This window comes from Vicugna pacos, chromosome 1 (genome assembly GCF_048564905.1).
Source record: "Vicugna pacos chromosome 1, VicPac4, whole genome shotgun sequence".
Lineage (NCBI taxonomy): Eukaryota > Metazoa > Chordata > Mammalia > Artiodactyla > Camelidae > Vicugna > Vicugna pacos.
Genome location: NC_132987.1, coordinates 52298262 through 52319438, shown reverse-complemented (window position 1 = coordinate 52319438; position 21177 = coordinate 52298262). Strand labels below are relative to the sequence as shown.

At 37.4% G+C, this 21177-nt stretch overlaps 1 protein-coding gene across 1 annotated transcript in view; it reads left to right on the top strand.

Annotated features, from left to right (window-relative positions):
- MCF2L2 (MCF.2 cell line derived transforming sequence-like 2) overlaps positions 1-21177 on the top strand; it is a 205053-nt gene that overhangs the window by 64447 nt on the left and 119429 nt on the right. The window contains exons 4-7 of the mRNA XM_072962053.1: positions 4924-5014; positions 7328-7447; positions 15469-15585; positions 18549-18698. Of these exons, the coding sequence (XP_072818154.1) occupies positions 4924-5014; positions 7328-7447; positions 15469-15585; positions 18549-18698 (478 nt within the window). The remainder of the gene's footprint in view (positions 1-4923; positions 5015-7327; positions 7448-15468; positions 15586-18548; positions 18699-21177) is intronic.

Below are 21177 nucleotides of genomic sequence, written 5' to 3'. Positions count from 1 at the left end.
GATGTAGCTAAAGCAGTGTTTAGGAGGGAATTACAGCTTTAAACACTTATAATGGACAAGAGGGAAGGTTTAAAATCAATGATCTAATCTTACGCCTTAAGAAGTTAAAAAAAAAAAGACAATGGCAATTAAACCCAAAAGAAGGAGAAGGAAGGGAATTGTAAAGAAAAAAGGAAGAAGGGAAGAAAGAATGAGAGGGAAGAACTAAGGAAGATGAAAGAGAAACCAGAAGAATAATAGAGTTCCAATTTAATTCCACGGTGATCAAAAATATACCCTGTATGATTGCAGTTCTTTAAAATTTGTTGAAATTTGCTGTAAGGCCTAGGATAATGGAATATTTTGATGAATGTCCCATGCACATTTGAAAAGAATGTGTGTTGTGTAATTCTTGGCTGCTGAGTTCTTCAAAGTCAAGTCTATATCCTTGCTGATTTTTTGGCTGTTTGTTCTATCAGTTATTAAGAGAGAAGTGTTAAAATCTTTAACTTTGATTGTGGTTTTATCTATTTTTCTTTTAGTTCTGTCAGTTTTTATTAATATATTTTGAATCAATGTTATTGCATACATACACATTTAAGATTGTTATATCTACCTGATAAACTGACTCTTATTTTTATGAATCATTTATCTCTGCTAATACTCCTTGTATTTGACCCTACTTTTTCTAATATTAATATAGCCACACTGGCTTTATTATGATTAGTGATTTCATGGTACATCTTTTACCATTCTTCTTCTTTTTTTAACCCCCAAAGCAAAAGCCCTTTATTCTTCAAATAGGTCATTTTATGAATATTATAAAAGACTACCTCTTAAAGGAATATTAATGTGAGCTTGGTGTCTGTACTTACGTACATGGCCATTCTTTTAATCTATCTCTGCCTTTATGTTTAAAGTGTAGTCACTATCTCTAATAATTAGTATTTTCACTTTGACACTATTTATCTTTTAAATGGAGTCATATAGACCATTTCCACTTAATGTGATTATTGAGATTGGTTGGGTTTAAATTTACCATCTTGCTGTTTGTACCATCTGTAACTTTTTCCTTACTTCTCCTTTCCTGCCATATTAGTCAGCTCTGACTGCCATAACAAAATACCATCCACTTAAGCAGCAGAAATTTATTTTCTCATGGTCCTAGAGGCTAGAAGTCTTAGATCAAGATTCCAGCTGATTCTATTTCTGGTGAAGGCTTTCTTCCTGACTGCAGATGGCTGTATTCTTGCTATGTTCTCACATGGCAGAGAGAGTTCTGGTGTCTCTTCCTCTTCTTATAAGGGCAACAGCCCTACCCTTAGGACCTTATTTAACCTTTATCACCTTGTTGCAGAGGTGATTGCAGACTCTTTCCCCATTTGCAGTCACACTGATAGAGCTTCAGTATAAGAATTTTGGGGGGATGCAATACAGTCTTTAGTACCTGCCGTTTTTGAATTATTCACATATTTTCAGTATTCCACTTTATCTCTTCTATTAGATTTTAAGCAATGGTTTCTCTGGTGTTAAAGTGTGTATCCTTATATATATATATGGATATATAATATAAAATGTTTAATACTTTATTATTATTATTGCTTTGAATAGTCACTGGTCTTTTAGTGAAATAGAAAACACAGTTGATAATATTTATCCACATATTTAATATTTACAGTGCCCTTCATTCCTTCTTGTAGCTTCAGGTTGCCATATGGGATTTTTACTTTTAGGAATATTTATTTACCTATTATTAGAATAGGTGACCACCACTTCTTACGTTCTCCAGTATTTGCTCAGTGTGGATACTGGTCTTGACTTTCTCTGGAATTTGTTCACTTACCTGTCTTTGTCTTCAGGTTCTCTAATGTTTTTAAGAACAAATACAAGTTTTAAATTTAAGGACTCTTTTTTTGATAAAAAAATGAAAGTCTTCCTAAAACTCATTTTCAGGCTGTTTATTTTCCTTGCACCTTCATGCTTTCAACTTCATTCAGTCTGGAAAACATCCTTTAATATTTCTTGGAGTATATGTTTACTGGCAATAAATTCCCTCAGCTCTAGTGGTCTGGAAATGTCCTTATTTCACCTTCATTTTTATTTTATTTAAGTAATTAATTAATCAATTTTTATGGAGGTCCTGGGGATTGAACCTAGGAACTCATGCATGCTAAGTGTGGGATCTACCACTTAGCTGTTTCTCTTCCCACTACCTTCATTTTTAAAAATATATTTTCAATGGGTATAGAATTATAAATGAGTAGTCTTTTCAGGTCACTACTCTGAAGATATTTCATTGGATTGTAGCTTCCATATTTCCTATTGAAAAGTCAGTGATTATTTTTAATGTTATTCTTCTGATGGTAATGTGTCTTTTTTTAACTGGTTGCTTTTAATATTTTCTGCTTATCTTTAATTTTCAGCCATTTGGCTTTGATATGCCTAGGTGAGTTTATATTTATCCTGCGTAGTATTGGAAGAGCTGCTTGAATCTGTGAGTTGATGTCTTTGATGAGATATGGAAAATTCTTCATTATTATTTAAAGTATTGTTTCTGTAATATACTCTCTCCTCTCCTTCTGAGACTTCTGTTCATCTCCCACATCTCCTTTACATTCTGTTCTTTCCATTTCTCCCGTGCTTCCGTTTTTAATTGATCTGTTTTCAATTCTACTTATCCTGTCTTCTGCTGTGTTCAACTGGCTATTAAACAAATTCAAAGAGTTCCTAGTTTCAGATATTGGTGTTTTGTAATTCTAGAGGGTTCATTTACTATGGATTCTAACTCTCTGTTAAAATAACATTATATTCAAAAAGATTCAAAAACATTCTTTTAATCCATTTTGTCTACTCTTTTCTCTGTTTTCTTTAACATGTTGATCATAGTTATTTTGAAGTTTTTGTCTGCCAAAACCAGGATCATCTTTGAGTCTGTATCTATTGACTATCTTATCTATTAATTATTATTTTTTCCTGCTTTTTTGCATTTTTATTAATTTTTAATTTTATGCTGGATATTATAGATGTTATGTTGTGGAGACTTACCTACTTACTAAAAGTTTTGAGTTTTAATCTGATAGGCAGTTAAAATACTGGTGGATCTCCTTGATCTTTTGGAGGCTGATTTTAGTTTTTCTTAGGGCAAGTTTATTTCTGTTTTGTCCTTACTCCTAGAATGTAACCTTAATTCTATAGAAACTCATATGGCATTTCATTTATCCTAGAAGATGGCCTTTTTAGAGTTTCACCTGAATGCCCAGGGAGTTCATCAAAGTCTGTCTATTCTGGCTGGACCCAAACACCAGTTGTCTCTCCCCAGAACTATGCAAGCTTCATAACTTCTCATCAGTTCTGACATGTACAGTTGCTGTTCGCTGCCAGCCTCCTGGAGTCTCACCTAAAATTAGAAGGTCCAGGAGTTGGCTAAGCATTAAAGGGGAATTTCCATGAAAACTCCCAGGGTTCCCTCTCTGAGGCTTCCCTGTCTTGACAGCCACTCTGCTCAATTCCTGGCCACAGGATTAATCTCTGCTCTCTGCCTGTTCTAACCAGTGAGACCACCCTTTCTTTCATTATCACCGGGCCTGGAAAATGTCCCCAGTGAGAGAACCTGGATTAGTATTGGACTGTGATAATGGGTTGGCCCAGTAATGCTTACTTCAGATCAGCTACTTACGTTTTCTTGCAGAGTTTGCTTAGATCTTCTGCCTTATTTGCATTCAGACACTTTTTAGGGTAAAGCTCACCTTTTATCCAAAATTAGAGACTTACTGAAGGTTTACTATAGGCCAGCTACTTTTCATGACCTTGATCTCTTTTAATCTTCATGATAAGCACATAAGAAATCATCATAATAGTAGTGCTTACACAATATTACCAAGTGCCAGGCATTATTCTGAACATTTTATACCCCTATACTATATATACTCATTTAATCTTCACATCATCCCTACAGATTGGTGCTGTTATTGTTCCTACTATACAAATGAGGAGTCTGGGAAACTACAGAAGTTAAGTAACTTCCCCCCACAAAATACACAATATATAAATATTAGAATTCATGTATCAAACCTAGACAGTCTGGCTAGAATTCAGAATTTGTGCTCTTAACCACTTCACTATTGATGGTATTTTTCTCATCTTACAGATAAGGAGACAGAGTCAGAGAGGTTAGGCAGTCACCTCACGTCTCAGTGCTAATAAGTGGCAGTGCTAGGATTTGAACCAGGTTCCAAAGCTTTGGCTCTTTCCTCCCATAGTTACTCCCAAAGAGAGAGAGGAAAAATGTTTTCCCTTTGAGGATTTTTGTTTAAAGAAAAATTGTGACAATTTAGTGGGAACTTAAGCAGGGACATTATGCTGTACACCAGAAATTGACACAACATTGTAAACTGACTATACTTCAATTAAAAAAGGGGGGGCCCAAACAGCTTTTTTCAGTTGTTCTTAATGAAGGTGATATCTTCTCATGCCTATGGTTTCTGGTGGTTTATGGTCAGATACTGGGAGGGAGTTGCTTTTCCCCACTGATGTGTGTCCTTTCCAAACACCTCTACTACTGAGTCCTAGGGAAGGATGTTGCTAGCTCCCTGAAAGTCAGTCTTGGGAGTGGAAAGATGGCCGAGCTCAACCTCGAGGTCCCTTGCTTACAATGGGACATGTAGTGCTTGACTGGTGTTTCCTACAGTTGCCAGCCAGAAGCAGAACCCTTGAAAGGTTTGAGACACCAAATATTTCTGCTTTGTTGAGGCTGCCTGGCTAAGATGAGGAGAGGAAGCTGGTTCCTTTGTCAGGGAAGTCAGGCCCGGTTATCCCCTCACACTGTGCATGGTGTTTACACTGCAAGCCTGGAGTAACATGGAGACAGTAGAATCTTTCTGCTTAGGGAGCCACACAGAACCTATGTATTTCACCGTCTCTGACCCTGACCACCCTTTATTGCAGTGTGGAGGCTGCCAGCATTGGATTCATCATTGTTATCGACAGACGAAGGGACAAGTGGAGCTCCATAAAAGCATCCTTGACACGAATAGCTGTAAATATTTATTTTTGTGCTATTATTATAAAGGTAATTTAAATTGTCTATTCAACTATTTCACATCAAAGTCACGGGGACATGGCAGTTATTGTATGCCAAATTTTGTTAAGGTCTTTGTAGCAGAGGCTGTTGCGTCACATCCATAGCCCCTCTGCCACCTAAAGGTCACTTGCGGAAGATTCCTGAGCATGACAAAGGCTTCCTGAGTCTCTCTACCTTATTGACCTCTCTGGTCACTGGAGAGGAGCAGGGAGAGGGTGCTGGGAAATCAGCACTTCAGGAGTGACCTGAAACTACTGAGTATAGGAGTTGGTGGATAAATACCCCCACTTCTGCACCTCTCAGCGGGACAATTCTGAGCTATGTTCCACACAGTATCTCCAAGAGTCCCAGCCCTTGTTGCCTATAGCAGTCCCCCTTCATTGACACATTGACTCTCTAGCCATCACTGTCTCATCAGCATCCCCCTACTCCCTAACTGTGTTTCCTAGGATCACCTCTTCAGTAATCCTCATCTTTGGGTTTGCTTTGGGCATCACCCAATTTAAGACAGTCTTCATTTTGGTATTCAAATTATTTTTTCACATATTAGAAAGACATTGGCAAAACCAGACAAAATGATATGGTATGTGCTTGCTTTTGGCATTAAATTGTGCAACCTTGGATGGATTTCCTTTTTCATCTTATAGTCTGATTTTGACCCCTATTTGTTGCCTTTCAGCAAGTACATCCATCCTTTCTCTGTAGGGACCTGAGACCAGGGAACTCAGCCACATGATCAGGCAGAGACACCTCAGGGCCAGCCACACCAGCCTATCCACAAAAGAATGGCTCCCTGGAGCAATTTGCACTGGCTGAAGGGGAAAGGATAGGGTAGGGTGGTCATGTAGAGGCTAGGATGGAAGAGGGACATTTGAAACCTCAGTTCTGCCTACTTACAGAAGCACTCACACATATGGACATGGACACCTACAGAGTGTCTCTCAGATCGCTTTGAAGCCTCATCCAAATACACAAATAGTGTCTCAGGTCATTGGTTCCGTCATGACATAACAAAATGCAAGGTCTTCTGTTTAGGAGCTTGCATTTCAAAGATGAAGGAAAGGAAGACTCCTTTCTCTTTGTGCATGGATTGTTTTGTCCCTGTGGTTTAGTTTTGGTTATGGTATTTATCTGGGGGATAACTACAATGATGGTTGATGTCCTGACAGTGCCCATGACTATTCCAGAGGTCTGGCCTCTAGAGAATTCTGGTTTCCCAGGGTTCATAGACAATACTTGACTCATCTAATGCTTGAGCCTAATTTGCCCAAGAATTACATCGATCCCCTACATGCGTAAAAGATGTTGTAGTGCAGGGATCCAAAAGCCTGACTGCCATCAGAATCTTTTCATGAGCTTGTTTAAAGTACAGATATCTGGGCTTTATCCCAGTCCCAATGAATCAGAATGTTTCAGGGTAAAGACCAGATTATTTTTTAACAAGCACGTCAGGAGGTTGTTCCTGGGAACTACTGGAAGAATGGAAAGCCATAAGCAATAGGAGATTTGGATTCCCAATTTTGCCAGTAAGTTGTTATATCAATCTATGTTATCTCATTTCTCAGAATCTTCTCTGAATCAAGATGAGAGCAATGCTTCCTGAAAGCAACTTAGGAATAATATGCATTAAGAATTCTTAAAATACTAAGTCTTTAACTCAGTAGTTCTTCTAGGAAGTTTTCCTAAGGAAGTGTTCCAAAAGGTGGATAAAGATTTAATTTAAGTGCTATTTTATAGTAATAAAAATATGGAGAAGCCTAAATCACTAGCAATAAGGGATTGGTTAAATACATTGTGCACTCATAAAATTATTTCCAAAGAATTTTTAATAACAGAAATAAAAGCTCATGGTATAATATTAAGTGAAAAGGTAGTTTCCAAAATATTTCTACAGTATGAGTTTAACTATGATAAAGATATTTAAGCAGAGGGAATAGCCTACAAGTAATTAGACTGAAATATTAAGAACAGGTATGAAATTATGAGTGATTTTCTTTTTCCAATGTATACTTTTATTAATTTCTCAATTTTTCTATAAGGAGTATAAATTATTTTTATCATCAGGAAAATTATGTATTTGGTTTGGTTTTTAAGGAGGGGTTTGAATTATATAACTAGTAAAATCTCCTTCAGCTCTGAAATCCTGTGAAATATGTTCTCATTCTTTGCCATCCATGGTGTCCACCTTAATTTTGTCATCTGTAATCTTGGGCAAGAGGAGACTAACGATTGTGGCATTTGCCCTGACACTTTTTATGATCCTTCCAGGTAGCATTTCCAGGAAACTTGCAGCTCATATTCATTCTTCGTCCATCTTGCTTTATCCAGAGAACATTCACTGACATTGGCATTAAGTTCTATCGAGATGAATTTAAAATGAAAGTGCCGGTAAGCATGACCCTTCATCTTGTCTGCATTTGCTTAGGGCATGTAGAGAAGACGGCGTGTGAACTGGGTTTCTAAGGAAGGTGGGACTCCTCAGACAGAGAGGGAGGGGGGCATTCTGGGCAGAGGGAACAGTATGTGCAAGGGCATGGAAGCAGAAGTATGCACTTTACGTGAGGTCCATGGGGGAGCCCCATTCTTGTTGGAAGTACATACAGGATCATCTTTTGGAAGAAAAGGTGGGAAACATGGAATAGGTCTTAGGTGTAAGGATGAAGACTCTGGATTTTATTCAATAGGCAGTGGGGATCCGGTGCAGATTTTTGAGTTGAGGAGCGACTTGGGTAAAGGGGTACTAGAGCAATATAAATGCAGTGGTGTTATATAAAAGGTGGTCTCCAATACTGTAGAAAGAGATTGGAAAAGAAAGAGAAACTGTCAAGTATGGGTAAAGGAAAATAAGAATCTAAAATGTGCGCATGGCAAATATAGGCAACTACAGAGTACAAATAAACACCAACATTGTGATACTTGCAAAAGGAAAACAAATTAAAATGACAAGGTTAAAAATTTTACCTGTAACTCTGACAGAAATGTGGGGGCAAACAGTCATTTTCATACTATGCTGATAGGAATGAAGTTGGTAATGACCAATACAAAGGGCTAATTGATAGTGTCTATCAAATACTAAAATGTACACACTCTACGACCTACCTATAAAAGTTACTATACAGTTACCTCACACATGGGCACAAAGCTACACATATAATGATTTTCATTACCAAATTGTAATAGTAAATGATTGGGGAAAACTTAATGTCCAACAAGAAGCAGCTGGTTAAATAAATTGTGGTCTACCAATCAATTAAATACTTTGCAGCCATCAAAAGTGGTAAGATATAATACAACTACGGTGGAAACAGTGGGCAGTTTCTTATAAACGTATACCTGCCTTATTACCCACCCAAGAGAAATGAAAACACATGTCCACAAAAAGACATACAAGAAATATCCAACAATAGATGAATAAAGAAATTGTGGTATATTCATGTAAAAGAATAACATTAAACATTAAACATAATATTAAACAAAGACTATCATTAAATAAAAAGAAGTGAAGTACTGTTATATACAGCAACATGGATACATCTCAAAAATATTCTCTTGAAAGAAAGAAGCTAGTCACTAAAGAATATATACTCTCTGATTTTTATATAAGGTTCAAGAAGAGGCAAAACTAATCTTTGTGAGAGAAAATGAAAACAGTGGCTGCTGTGAGGGGTGGAGGTAGTGGAGACTGGAAGGAGGCACAGGGAACTTTCTGAGGAAACGTTCTCCATGTTGCTGTTATGTGTGTGTATACATTTGTCAAAACTAATTGAATTATACTCTTAAAATCTATTTTACTTATGTAAATTATGTCTCTACTGAAAAATGAAAAACAAAAAATAAATATGATAAAACTATACTGATCCAGAAAAGTTTCTAATACGTTTTTGGTTTTATTTTTGTTTAATTAGAAATAATTTCCAACTCATAGAAAAATTTCGAGAATAAGTATAGTCCAAGGAACATTTCATGCCCTTTACCATGTTCATTCACCATTGTTAACATTTTATTCCCATTTGCTTTATTATTTTTCTTTGCTTCTTTCTATACATTATACATCTCTATAGATGTAAACATCTCTGTTTATTTCTATTATATAATATGTGTATTTATCTATGTAAATATATATGTATAGAAATATATGTATTATACATATAAGCAATAAGTATACTATGTGTGTATTTATATACAAGATGCAGACTAGGATCAGATAGCGCATTTAGTTTCTAGTATCCTTTAATCTGCTACATTTCCAGTATTTGTCTTTTATGACCTTAGCATTTTTTAATAACACAGTCTTTTAAAAAATAAAATGCACATCATTCGGGGCTTGTGTGATGTTTTCTCAGGATCTGATTTGGGTTATACATTCCTAGTTGGAAAATTACCTGACTGATGTCATGTCTTTCTCAGGGCATCACATGTGGAGACACACAGTGTTCATCCTGCCCTCACTGGTGATACTAATTTTGAGCCCCTAGTCAAGGTGTCCAATATCTTAAATGTATTATAATGTTTTTCCTTGCAACTAATATAGAATCTTTGACACTTTAAGATCATACAAATTCCCTGCTCGTCAAAAACCTTCTATCTGTGTTTAATATCCATTGATGATTCTTGCCTGATACAACCTTTGTTATGTTGGTTGCAAATGAGTTTCCAACCTCAGCACTCTCAACATTTACTAATCAAAAGCTGATATTCTCCTGTAAGCTTGAACTTTCCCTTCTCACCTATTTATTTGTCTATGATCATTATGGATTCTTTTTTTTTTCAATGGCTTATAATTCATTACAGTTCTTAATTGTTTTGGTGCTCAAATTGTCCCAGACTTGGCCAGTAGGCACCCCTTCAAGCTGCCTCCTGTGTCCTTGTGACATGCCCCCACCATTTTTTGGTCCTTTTTTTCTGACCTAATATGACGTTCCAGGCTCATCTCATACATACAGCCCTGTAGTTAGCCATTTCTCTGAAGAGCCCTGGTTCCTCTAAATGGTGAATTAGACCAAGATCTAGATGCTAGGTGTGCTACTAGTTCTCAGGTGTCTTTACTGCTAGGCTCTTTCAGCAGAGTGCACGTATATGCACATATATTCACATATGCACACTTATTTATAATTATATACACAAACATTAGGTACATGCATATACATGTGTAGATGCATATATGAATATGTATATTTAAGAAGTCATAGAGTTCACACAGACCATTTTATGATATTTTAGACCATTTATGGTATATAGAAGAAAATAGCATATATAGTATGTTTCCTTTTGAACAAAATAGGAGGGGCATATATATGATTGTATATGCATAGATCACTTTAGGAAGGATATATAAAATATACAAGTGACTGGATGAAGTGGCTGCTTCCTGGATATAGAGCTGGAAGCCTGGGGCAAAGGATGAGAGTCTGTTTAGATAGACTCTTTTTCTGTTTGAATTTATTATTACCTACGCATATTGTCTTTTTGAAACCAACCAAAAAAAAAAACCACTTTAATTGAAATTGCTCTGAGAAAATATTTAGCTCATCTCAGTGAAAACTGACCATCTCAAACAAGGGATTTTTCTCATTTTTTTCTCTTTTCTACTCTTCTCTCTTTTGGTTCCATTTTATATTAATAATCAAACTTCTCCCTATACTTTGGGTATTTACCAGACTCAAAATGAATTTCCCAATTCTTTTTTAAATGCTTATTTTATTTATTTATTATTTTTTAAATGCTTACTTTAAGATATTTGAGTGTATAAGGGAAGTGTGAGCCGTGAGTTTTGTATTGCTTTCCTGAGGTGGGTGACATTAATATTGGAGTAGAGATGTTGACTTACCAGAAGTTAATGAACTTGCCATAATCCTCACAAGCTTTCTTCTCCTTCAGAGATGAAGACTAGGCAGTTATTTCTTGTAATTCAAAAGGTTTGGCCTTTGAACTGAGCACCTGACCAATGTCATACATCTTTTCCTGGTTGTGTATGAAACACACCTCTGTGAGTGATAATATGTGTACAGATCCGTATGTGATATATGCCCTGCTTTTCATGCGGTGCATCTACACTAAGGAGAGAGTGAATGTCTGCTTCGTCTTGATACTATGTCTTTAACTACTTCTATTTGTGGTAGTGCACATACTTTTAATTTTAAACTAAAATGAACTTTTTAAAAAGCTCTCAGTCACCCAAAGTTGCTTAGGCAACTATGGATAAGACCTTAAATGTATACTGAAAATGTGTAACAGCTGTTCTAAGAATGTCCATGTTGGAAGTGGTGCGACGGTGCTTCCACCGCAGGAAATGAGGAGGAGGCTTTGAAGGAAGAAGTTCCTCATACTCACAGGTTCCAGAGATGGGGGTCACTGCATGCTATGGGGAAGCACTGAGTTTTAGCCAGGAGGCAGAAGCAGGAGGGAAAGAAAGGCATAGGACTTTATAGGGGTTTCCACAGGTAAGGCAAGGCAGGGCAGGGTAACCAGCTTAGGACTGGCTGGTTGGAATAATTCTGTCAGGCTCTAGGGCAAAGGGGTTTGTTGCCTGGTACCTGGCAACTGATTTAGGGCAAGGGAAATGTTGTCTTGCTGTGTGACAGTTAGTTGAGAAAGTATTGTAGAGTATGGGGTTGGGATTGTTTGGTTTTCATATAATAGAAGTGCTCCCTCCAGTCCTTTTTAAAAAATCTCTTAAAATTAACTGGCTTCTCCCCAGTCAGTGAGGCCATCAATGCCAGAATATCAAGAATACAGAAAATAAGATAATACAGTTAATGTAATTGGCCTTGTGATAAAAGGATGCCAAATAGACAGATAAAGAATCTAAGAAAACTCAGAACAACTATTTTAAGGCCAAGTTTACATGCTCAGCGTGTTCTCTGAGTTTGATGAGCAAAATTATACTGCTTTTTCCTGTCTTACATAGAATTTGAAAACTTTTTTTCCCTTTTGACCCTGTAAAGATTAAAAGAGGGGGGAAAAGTTTAATGGTAAAGCTGCATCTCTTTCATTTTTTTCATTTACGTGCAATAAAATTCACTCTCTCTGATGTACGGTTGTATGTGTTTTGAAAATGCATGGTGTTATTTAACCACCACCACAGCAGAGATGCAGAGTGGTTCCATCACCCCTCAGCATCTCCTGATGCTGCCCTCTGTAGTCAGCTCTTCTCCCCACTGTAACCCCTGGTAGCCACTGATCTGCTCTCTGTCCCTATAGTTTCGCCTTTTCCGGAGACTGCCTTTTGAGTCTGACTTCTCTCACTTAGCCTAAAACATTTGGACTTCATTTGTGTTGTCAGTAGTTCTTTCTTTTTACTACTAAGTATTATTCCACATAATAGGTGTACCAGTGTATCTATTCACCAGGGAAGGACATTTGAGTTATTTCTAATTTTAGCAATTAAGAATAAAGTTGCTTTTTTTGCTGGACCATATGGTAAGTGTATGTGTAACTTTATAAGAAACTGCTCAACTGTTTTGCAGAGTGTCTATACCATTTTGTATTCCCATCAGCAACGTATGAGAATTCTATCTGCTCCGTATTCTTGCTACTCATGGTATGGACACATTTTTTTGAGACATTCTAGCTGGTGTGTTGTTGTATCTCACTGTGGTTTTAATTTGCAGTTCCCTAATAACTAATAAGGAACCTCTTTTCACGTACTTCTTTTCCATCTGTATGCCTTCTTTGGTGAAGCATTAATTCATAATTTTGTCCCCCGCCTTTTAATTGTATTGTTTGTTTTCTTATTATTGAGTTTTGAGCGTTCTTTATATATTTTTGATATAAGCCCATTGTCAGTTATGTGGTTTGCAAATATTTTCTTTCAGTTTGTGGGTTATCTTTTCATTCACCTAACAGCATGTTTTGCAGTGTAAATGTCTTTCATTTGGATGAAGCTGAGTTTATTCATTTTTCCTTGAAGAGTTGCGCTTTCTGTGTTGTATCTTAGAACTCTGCCTAACACAAAGATTTTTCTCCTAAGACTTCTTTTGTGTTTTCTTCTTCAAGTTTTATGGTTTACATTTAGATCTGTGATCCATCTTAAGTTAATTTTTGAATAAAACAAGAGGTCAGGGTCCCTTCTTTTTTGCATATGGATGTCCAGTTATTCAAGCACCATTTATTAAAAATGGAATTATTTTTCCATTTAATTAACTTTGTACCTTCATCAAAAGTCAAATTAGTGTTTTCCAGGGTTCAGGGATGGTAGGAGAGGGGACAGGTGTGACTTTAATGGGTAGCACAAGGGAGATCTTTGTGGTGATGGAATAGTCTGCATCTTGATTGTACTGGTGGTTACATGAATCTACTATACACACATTACATCAGTATCAAATCCTTGTTTTGATATTATTATGCTATAATTATGTAAGGTGCAATTATTGGGGGGGCGGGTGACTGGGTGAAAGGCACATGGGACCTCCCTGTGCTATCTTTACTACTTCCTGGGAATCTGTATTTACTTCAAAATAAAAAGTTAAAAAAATCATAATTGTGTGAGTCTATTTCAGGACTCTGTATTCTGTTCTGTTGATCTGTTTGTCTATCCTTTGCTATTACCACACTCTTGGCAGCTAATTTTCAATAAACCTTGAAATCAGGTAGTGTGATTTGTCCAACTTAATTCTTTTTCAAAATTGTTTTACCTATTCTGTGTATTTTGCATTTCCACATGAATTTAGAATCAGCTTGTCAATTCCTACAAAAATTTGATTGGGGTTGCGTCGAATCTACAGTTCAACACTTAACAGTATTGAATCTTCTAATATCTTCCTTTTGTTTCTAATGTTCACTTTTAGCTTTCAATTTAAAATTCCTCTTGGTCTTCTGAAGCTAAAGATGAGAAAGCAGAGTAGAGTTCTGGCAAGTGTGGAAGCACATACCTCCCTCTCCTGTTCAGTAAAGTGGGGCAGAAGATGTGCTGCCTGGCAGGATAGGGTTCTGAAACTCTAGCCTGTGGACAAAGTCACTTCTGCCTAATACCATGTTGCACATAGATATTTTTCAAAATTTCAAGTGTTACCATAGCAACTAATGTTCTAAGAATTAAAATACATTTTTAACTTGGTCATTTCTTGTTATGTGTCTTATAATTTCTAATTTTAGAAAGACTAAAAATCTTTTTAAAATTTTCAAAATTGGTTTAAAAAATTGGAGAGGGAAAGACAGAGATGAATTCAGGTTGTTTTTTTTTTTCCCCTTGCTCTCTTATTACAAAAATAATTTTTAAAGTTCCCAAACTTTTTTCCAGAAGTGAAAGAGAAAGGCATGGGACATGCAGCCTGATGAGGTTAGCACAGTGATGTGTAGAATCAAACCACTAAACCTAAGTTCCTTGAAGGCAGGGCCTGCCGTGCTTACTTTTATCCCTCAGAGCCTTTTTGAAGGCTTTTTATGAAGTTCATTTCAGATTGTTGAATGGGTAAGTCAATTTTGTTTTCACCTATAGACTTGGAGCCCTAACTTATAGTCTTTTCATCCTGAAGTGGAATTATCAATTGACTAATACTATATAATTAGAGAAGAAAGCCTATATTCTCATGCTCTTTGACCAAGAATCTATTCTAATAACGTACATGTTGGATATGACATGGTAAAGTCAGTGCTGCCACAGGAGGAAATGAGGGAGAGGCTTTGAAAGAAGTTTAGTATACTCACGGGTCAAAATAATCAACAAAAGTCATTAGTTAAAGGCTACAGTGGGGGTGTGTTTTAGCGATAGGAGTGACTAGAGGGTGTGGTAGAGTACCTGGGACTGGAAACCAGACCACATCCTGGGCAGGACCACTGCAGAGGAGAAGAAAGGGACAGTTTGCAGAGTGTCATCCTCTAGATATCTGCACACTCTTTCATCCACATGGGTGTGTTCGTCAGCAGGCTTGTTAATTTATGAATATCTACTCCCGATCATCTCCCAAATCTCCATGCAAGATGAATGGCGTGGCATATTACCATTATTCATGGAAGGGGAATAAGTATGGTGAATCTTTTCAATCCACACTCTTCAGTGGGTCCCTCTGTTCTAATTTTGCTCTGATATTCACCAGCCCACCCTTCACTGGGTTTTTCATTGCAGATTGTTAGGTACAGCACTTGATTTCAGTGGCTGAAGGGTAGACTTTAGCCTAGGAACTTTTGACAAAAATTTACCTAAAGCAAGACCGGACTTCTAGGTAGCTTGTAACTGAGCTCCCTGATCCAAGTCACCATTTTGTCACAGACTGTTCGACACTTTGCTATTTCTCATTCAAAGGGGGAAATGGAAAGGGACTTTAAAATATATCTCTGCTGGATGTGGTAACCGTCTTTGGATATAAATGCCTGATCAGGCAGCAATGAAGTACTATTTAAATAACAGTAGAATCTGGATGAGCCACTTGTTAATTATCTGTGAGGAATATATTAATTTTTTTCTGTTATAGATCATTATGTTAAACTCCATTTCTGACCTTCATGGCTACATTGACAAAAGCCAACTGACAGAGGACTTAGGGGGAACTTTGGAATATCGCCACAGTCAGTGGATAAATCATCGAACTGTAAGTACCAGTTAATGTGCCCTTTTCACTGTCTCTCCTGGGTTTCCAGAGATAGAGGGCTTAAAGATCAACTGTTGGGCAGTCACTGCTCATGACTCCCTAACATCAGGAAGGGTGGGGTTTCTAAGCCACAGGCTGGGGGAGAAACAGGGTGGAAGAGTCTAGGCCGGGTAGGGGCTTTTCCTGCTGGTTACCTTCACCCCACCTCATTTGCTGGTATGAGGGTTTTGGAGGCCTTGATTTAGACTGCACCTTGCATGGTTGCAAAATACCAATACCCTGCTGTACCTTAGAGAATTTAATTTACTTGCTCTGGGATAGGTCTCAGGCATCAGGTTCGCAAAACTCCCCTGATGATTCTAACGTACAGGCAGATTGAAACCCACCAAGTCAGAAGAACCTGCCTTTAAATGTTGCCACCATTGCTTATTGTCTGACCTTGGATGAGTTTCTAAGCCTCTCCGAGTTTGTTTGCTCTCCTCTTAACAGGGGACAAACACAGTGGTTCTCAGCTGGGGCATGGTCCTGGTTTCCAGTCCCAGGGACTCTGTCACACCCTCTAGTCACTCCTATCTCTAAAGCACAGCCCCACTGTAGCCTTTAACTAATGACTTTCACTAAAATTTATCAATGTCTTTAGACAGACACTTTTTATAGTCATAATTCGGGGAGAGAGGTTTTACTGGCATATACTGGGTAGGAGCCAACGATGCTACTAAACATCTTATGATGCACAAGACAGCGCCCCCACAGTAAAGAATTATCTGGAACAATGTAATAGTAGTGCCAATGGTGAGAAACCTTGCACTAACAGATGCTGCCTTAAGGTTTGCTGTGGGGAATAAGTGATATCATGTCTATGAAACAACCTGGCATATAGTATTTTATTCTTTCCTACTGACTCTTAGTGTTGGTTATCATGCTAAACTAGAACGGTCAGTAATATTGATGAAAAAGTAAGACTGAAACTCAGCAAATAATAAGTGTTTCTATATAAAGTTGTCATTCCCCTTTCCCTGCCCTCCTAGCCCCACACTTTAAAAAAGGTTAGGTTTTCTAAGCAAAATGAGAAGCCCCCTTCCCACCCTGAGGATAGCTTGTGGTGTCAGCACATCTGTCTGTATGTGCTCACTTTGGAAACATGTTCAACATTTACTGATGAATACCTCAATTACATTTGATTAGGTAGAATTCATCCTGTTTTAGAATGTAATGTTTTGTTTAAAAAAAAACAAGGAAATTTAAGAACTAAACAAAAATAGATATCTAGCAACATAACGCATTCATTTCAAAGCTACAGATTCTAATCCCCCTCACTTCTGTGTATGCTGTGCAATTCCAAGGGAGGCACGTTTTTTCCCCAAAACCTAGAGGAAAGTCCATGACCTGAGCAAGAACCCTTTAAAGTTCTCTTTAATTTTACCATAATAATGGTGACTCCAAGAGAATACGATTAAAAAACAAAAAAAAAGGAGTGGTGAAGTTTTTCACAAGCATTTAATTCTAAGTAAGTCTAAATATGAAAGATAAGGAGAGAAGCTGAATATTATAAGTGTGATGATGGTCGTCCCAGGATGAAGTTTCATTAAATCATATGAAACATGGAACTTGGAGTGCTTCTAGGCTTGCTTTCTTCACTTCCTAGAGTTTTATTTCATTACTTTAGTAACCAAAAGAACTTACTGTCCCACCAACTTTATTGGGCTAGCCAGCTCTCCTTTTTGCTCTAATTTCTCTAACAATCCTTTATTTTATTGTGTTGTTCATGTTTTTCAAGTTGCCTCTAATCTGTTTTGAAACAACACAAATTTGCAACAAATAAAGAAAAAAAAACCTGAAGCACCTTGTCATCAAAACCAAAATTGTTCTCTAAGAAGTTAGAGAGGTAAATAAGACTAAGGTCATGAAGACTGATTATTTAAAGACAGGCATGAACAGCATGTACATACAGCTCCCCTCCCACCAGGCTTAGTTTGTACTTATAGTTTGTGTTTGTTCAAGTGTAAAACGTATTGTAGCAAACTTTTAAAAACACAACTAATCCTGAAACAGAGATAATTCTTCACATGCCTTTTGCAAGTTTTCTGTATACATTTTATATACACATACGTAATTAGAAATATAATTATATATATGCATATACATATTATTTTATATATTATGAACATATAAATCTTTTTTGGTAATAGTGTGCTTTCTGGATGTCAGATCTTTGAGACTCATAAAAAGTCAGAACTAAAAAGAACTTCAAAATTAATTTATTGCAATCACCCTTATTTTACAGATCAGGAAACTGACCTTCAGAGTAAAGAGGTGTTTCATCCAAGGTCGTATAATCAGGTAGTGGCAGAAACAAGACTAAGGCCAAGCGCTTTTTAATCACCCTATCAGGGTCAGGTCCTCTGTGCCATTTTCAATTAGTGATCATTAATAATCATCAATTAGTGATTATTCACTAATCAGACACATGGAATCAAGTTAATTTGTTAATAGAACCCATGACAGGAAACCTCTGGCTTTCCTCTATTTCTAGAATGTCATTTGCAAGCCTTACACCTGCTTCTCTTAGTTCTTACTGTTAATATTGTTACACTTGTAAGGTACTCAGCTGTGCCCGAGATCCTTTCACACTTGCCATTTCTTCTGATCCTCAAAAAAACTCCTGCAGAAAGAGAGAAAGTATTGGTTGAATCTTGCCTTCTTTCTTTCCTTCCTTACTGCCCATGTAAGATGATCTTGGGCAATTTGTTGGACCTGTTAGACAGCTTCAGTTCCCTCTTCTATAAAATGGAGATGAAAAGCCTTCCACTCTGGATTATTTGTCTGAGATGATAGACAGATCTGTAGCAGTAAGTGCAATGCATGGCCCACTGCGAATACTCAGGAAATGGCAGCTAGTTCCCCTCTCCTTTTGTTAGTGAATGTTAATCCGTCCACATTGTTATGATTGTCTGACTTTCCAGGCCATTGAAAACTTTGCCTTGGCATTAAAGACTACTGCCCAGATGCTCCAGACTTTTGGGGCCTGCCTGGCCACAACAGAGCTGCCCAGAGGCGTGCCATCCAGTGAAGACCTTCTCATGTCCCATACAAGGCAGCGGGGTCAGTTACAGGTGAGTGGTCCATGATCTCCCAGAGGCCTACCTCTGTGCTGCAGATGGTCAGCTTCCTGGAGAGTGCTGGGAGCCGAATTATAAGTTAAGTCCTCTTCTTCCCCCTTCTCCAGTGACTTGGCAGCCTCTAGTCATCTTCAATCCTCTGGATAGGCAGTGCGTGAAGAGAAAAATCTCTTAAAGACTGGGTGGTGCATGTGAAAGGATTGCAGGTGAGAAGTGTGAGAAGCAGCACCTCGAAAAGATACTCATTCCAGCTTTGTGCTGGTGAGACAAGGTGTGTGCACATCCCTTCAATGGCAGCACTCCTGTGATCTGCTCAAGACAGAGCAAGATATAATGGGCTGAAATTGCAGGGAGAAAGGGAGGGATGGGAGTTGGCTTTTGAAGCATAAGCTTTCTTGAGGCTGTTGTGAAGTTTGGGGGCAGACTAATTAGCTGGCTTACTGCTTCGCTCTATCAGGGATATGTCTTTTTACCGGGGGCCAGTTTGAGAAAGAGGACTATAAAAGGTGTTCTGAAGTGAGTTTAAGGAGAGGCACCTATTAAGTGATTCATAAAAGCAGGTCAGAACCTGCTGGGAAGGGAGCTTGACAGACTCTTTCAGGTCATGCTGTAAAGGGAAGTCTTCTCAGGACTTACTGGATGGGTGGCATCCTCTTTCTGCCTTCACAAGCACAGTAAGGCCAAATCCATTATCTCACCAGAACTCAACAGGGCAGCAAACCAAGGATTGAATGGTTGATACATCTTAGCATTATGTGTGTTCTTGCTGGGTTGGCTTAAGAAAAACTGAACTCTTTTATCTGTGACGCAAAATTAGCAAACATTTGCTTTGCTAAGTGCTTGATTTTTTTTTTATTCAAAATATATTGACTGTCCACCACTACATGCCAAGAAAACAAACAAAGAAAATGAAAACTCAAAAAAATACATAGCTTAGGTAGGGGGGTTGAGGCAAACTAATTATTCCATGTGTCAGGGATCACTGTTTAATTCTGTCTTTAAGGTTCTTGATAATTAAAAAGAGTTCAAAATTTATTCTCAAGAGTAATCGAAAGATCTGGTTTGAAACTATAGAAGCCTGAAAGCATCCTGGAATTTTTCCTGAAAATGCCTCTGTAAAGGTTGACCTTTTTCTTTGCCAAATATTTCTGCCAAGTTCACATTCCATAGTTCTTGGAAGAGACGATGCAGGGTGTGAAAGTCTGGGTTGAGGGTAGCCTCTGTGAAATCTGCTGGAAAAGGGTTGGTGGTCCAAGCCCACAGGTCACGTATCTGAGGAGTGAAACTAGCTAGTCAGGTCCTGCTGTAAACGTGCAGTGAGCGTTCCCAGGAAAGGCAGATGAGTGGGTGTCTGTCATCTCTACACAGGCAAGGAACTCCACAGGGGTAAAGGGAGGGAAAGACTCAGTCTCCAAGATGGTGTAAGGACATTTTCTTGTGCATAGTGACCAGCTGTTCTTGGAATTAAAACATGATTATGCAAGTCAAATCATTATGCTGTACACCTTAAACTTACACAGTGCTGTATATAAATTATATCTCAGTAAAACAACTGGAAGGAAAAAAGAATATTAAGTGAATTAGGGTTAAAAATATAAGTTATTCTATCTTTACTTTACTAAGTAATATTAATATTCACTTAGACACAATACAGAGGATTCCTTTTTTTGTGATTAGTAATTATTGGCCAAATTTGATTTCTTTGTTTTTTAGCTTGTAAATTAGAAGCAAAAATTCCAAAATCATTGAGCTAGGTTTAGATTTTTCCTTTTTCCCATCCAAAAATGCTTTCAAGAGAGAAAGGGTTTATATTACAAAAAAACGACTACTGTTTAAACTTTTATCAATAACTTAGTAGTTTTGTGATTATCTGTACATTACTTTATTTTACTTTTATTAGTGCTTTACCTATTTTTTAACCAAAGTTTCTATAACTAATTGAATAGGTTTTTTTTTTTTTCCCCATTTGGAGAGTATCTTTTCCAAGTGAAAAAACAGTATGAGATTCATCCTCAGAACAGTGAACTTTTAAATCTATTTAAATATCTATAGACGTTACAGTGTATGATTTAAAGCTTTCTCCCAGCCTGGAAAGTTTTTGTCTAAACAGCATGACATTGAGAGATTTGGTTTAATTTCTTGATTTCCTTTCTCCGATGGATCTTTGAGAGCCCTTATTTTATTTTATTTATTTTTTATTGAAGTACAGTACACTTGCAACATCATTAGTCATTAGGGAAATGCAAATCAAAATGGCAGTGATATACCCACTAGGATTCCTATACAGTCTGACCTCTGTATCCATGACTCTTCATCCAAGTATTCAACCAACTGTGGATTGAAAATACTTAAAATTCATCCTGTTAATGAGGTCTTCAGTGACTTTGTATTATTTAAAATTTGTCTCTCCAGTTAACCTAGGGTCTGTGTGACTGCCTCCTGTTACTCTGTGTCCCATAATACAGCCCTAAAA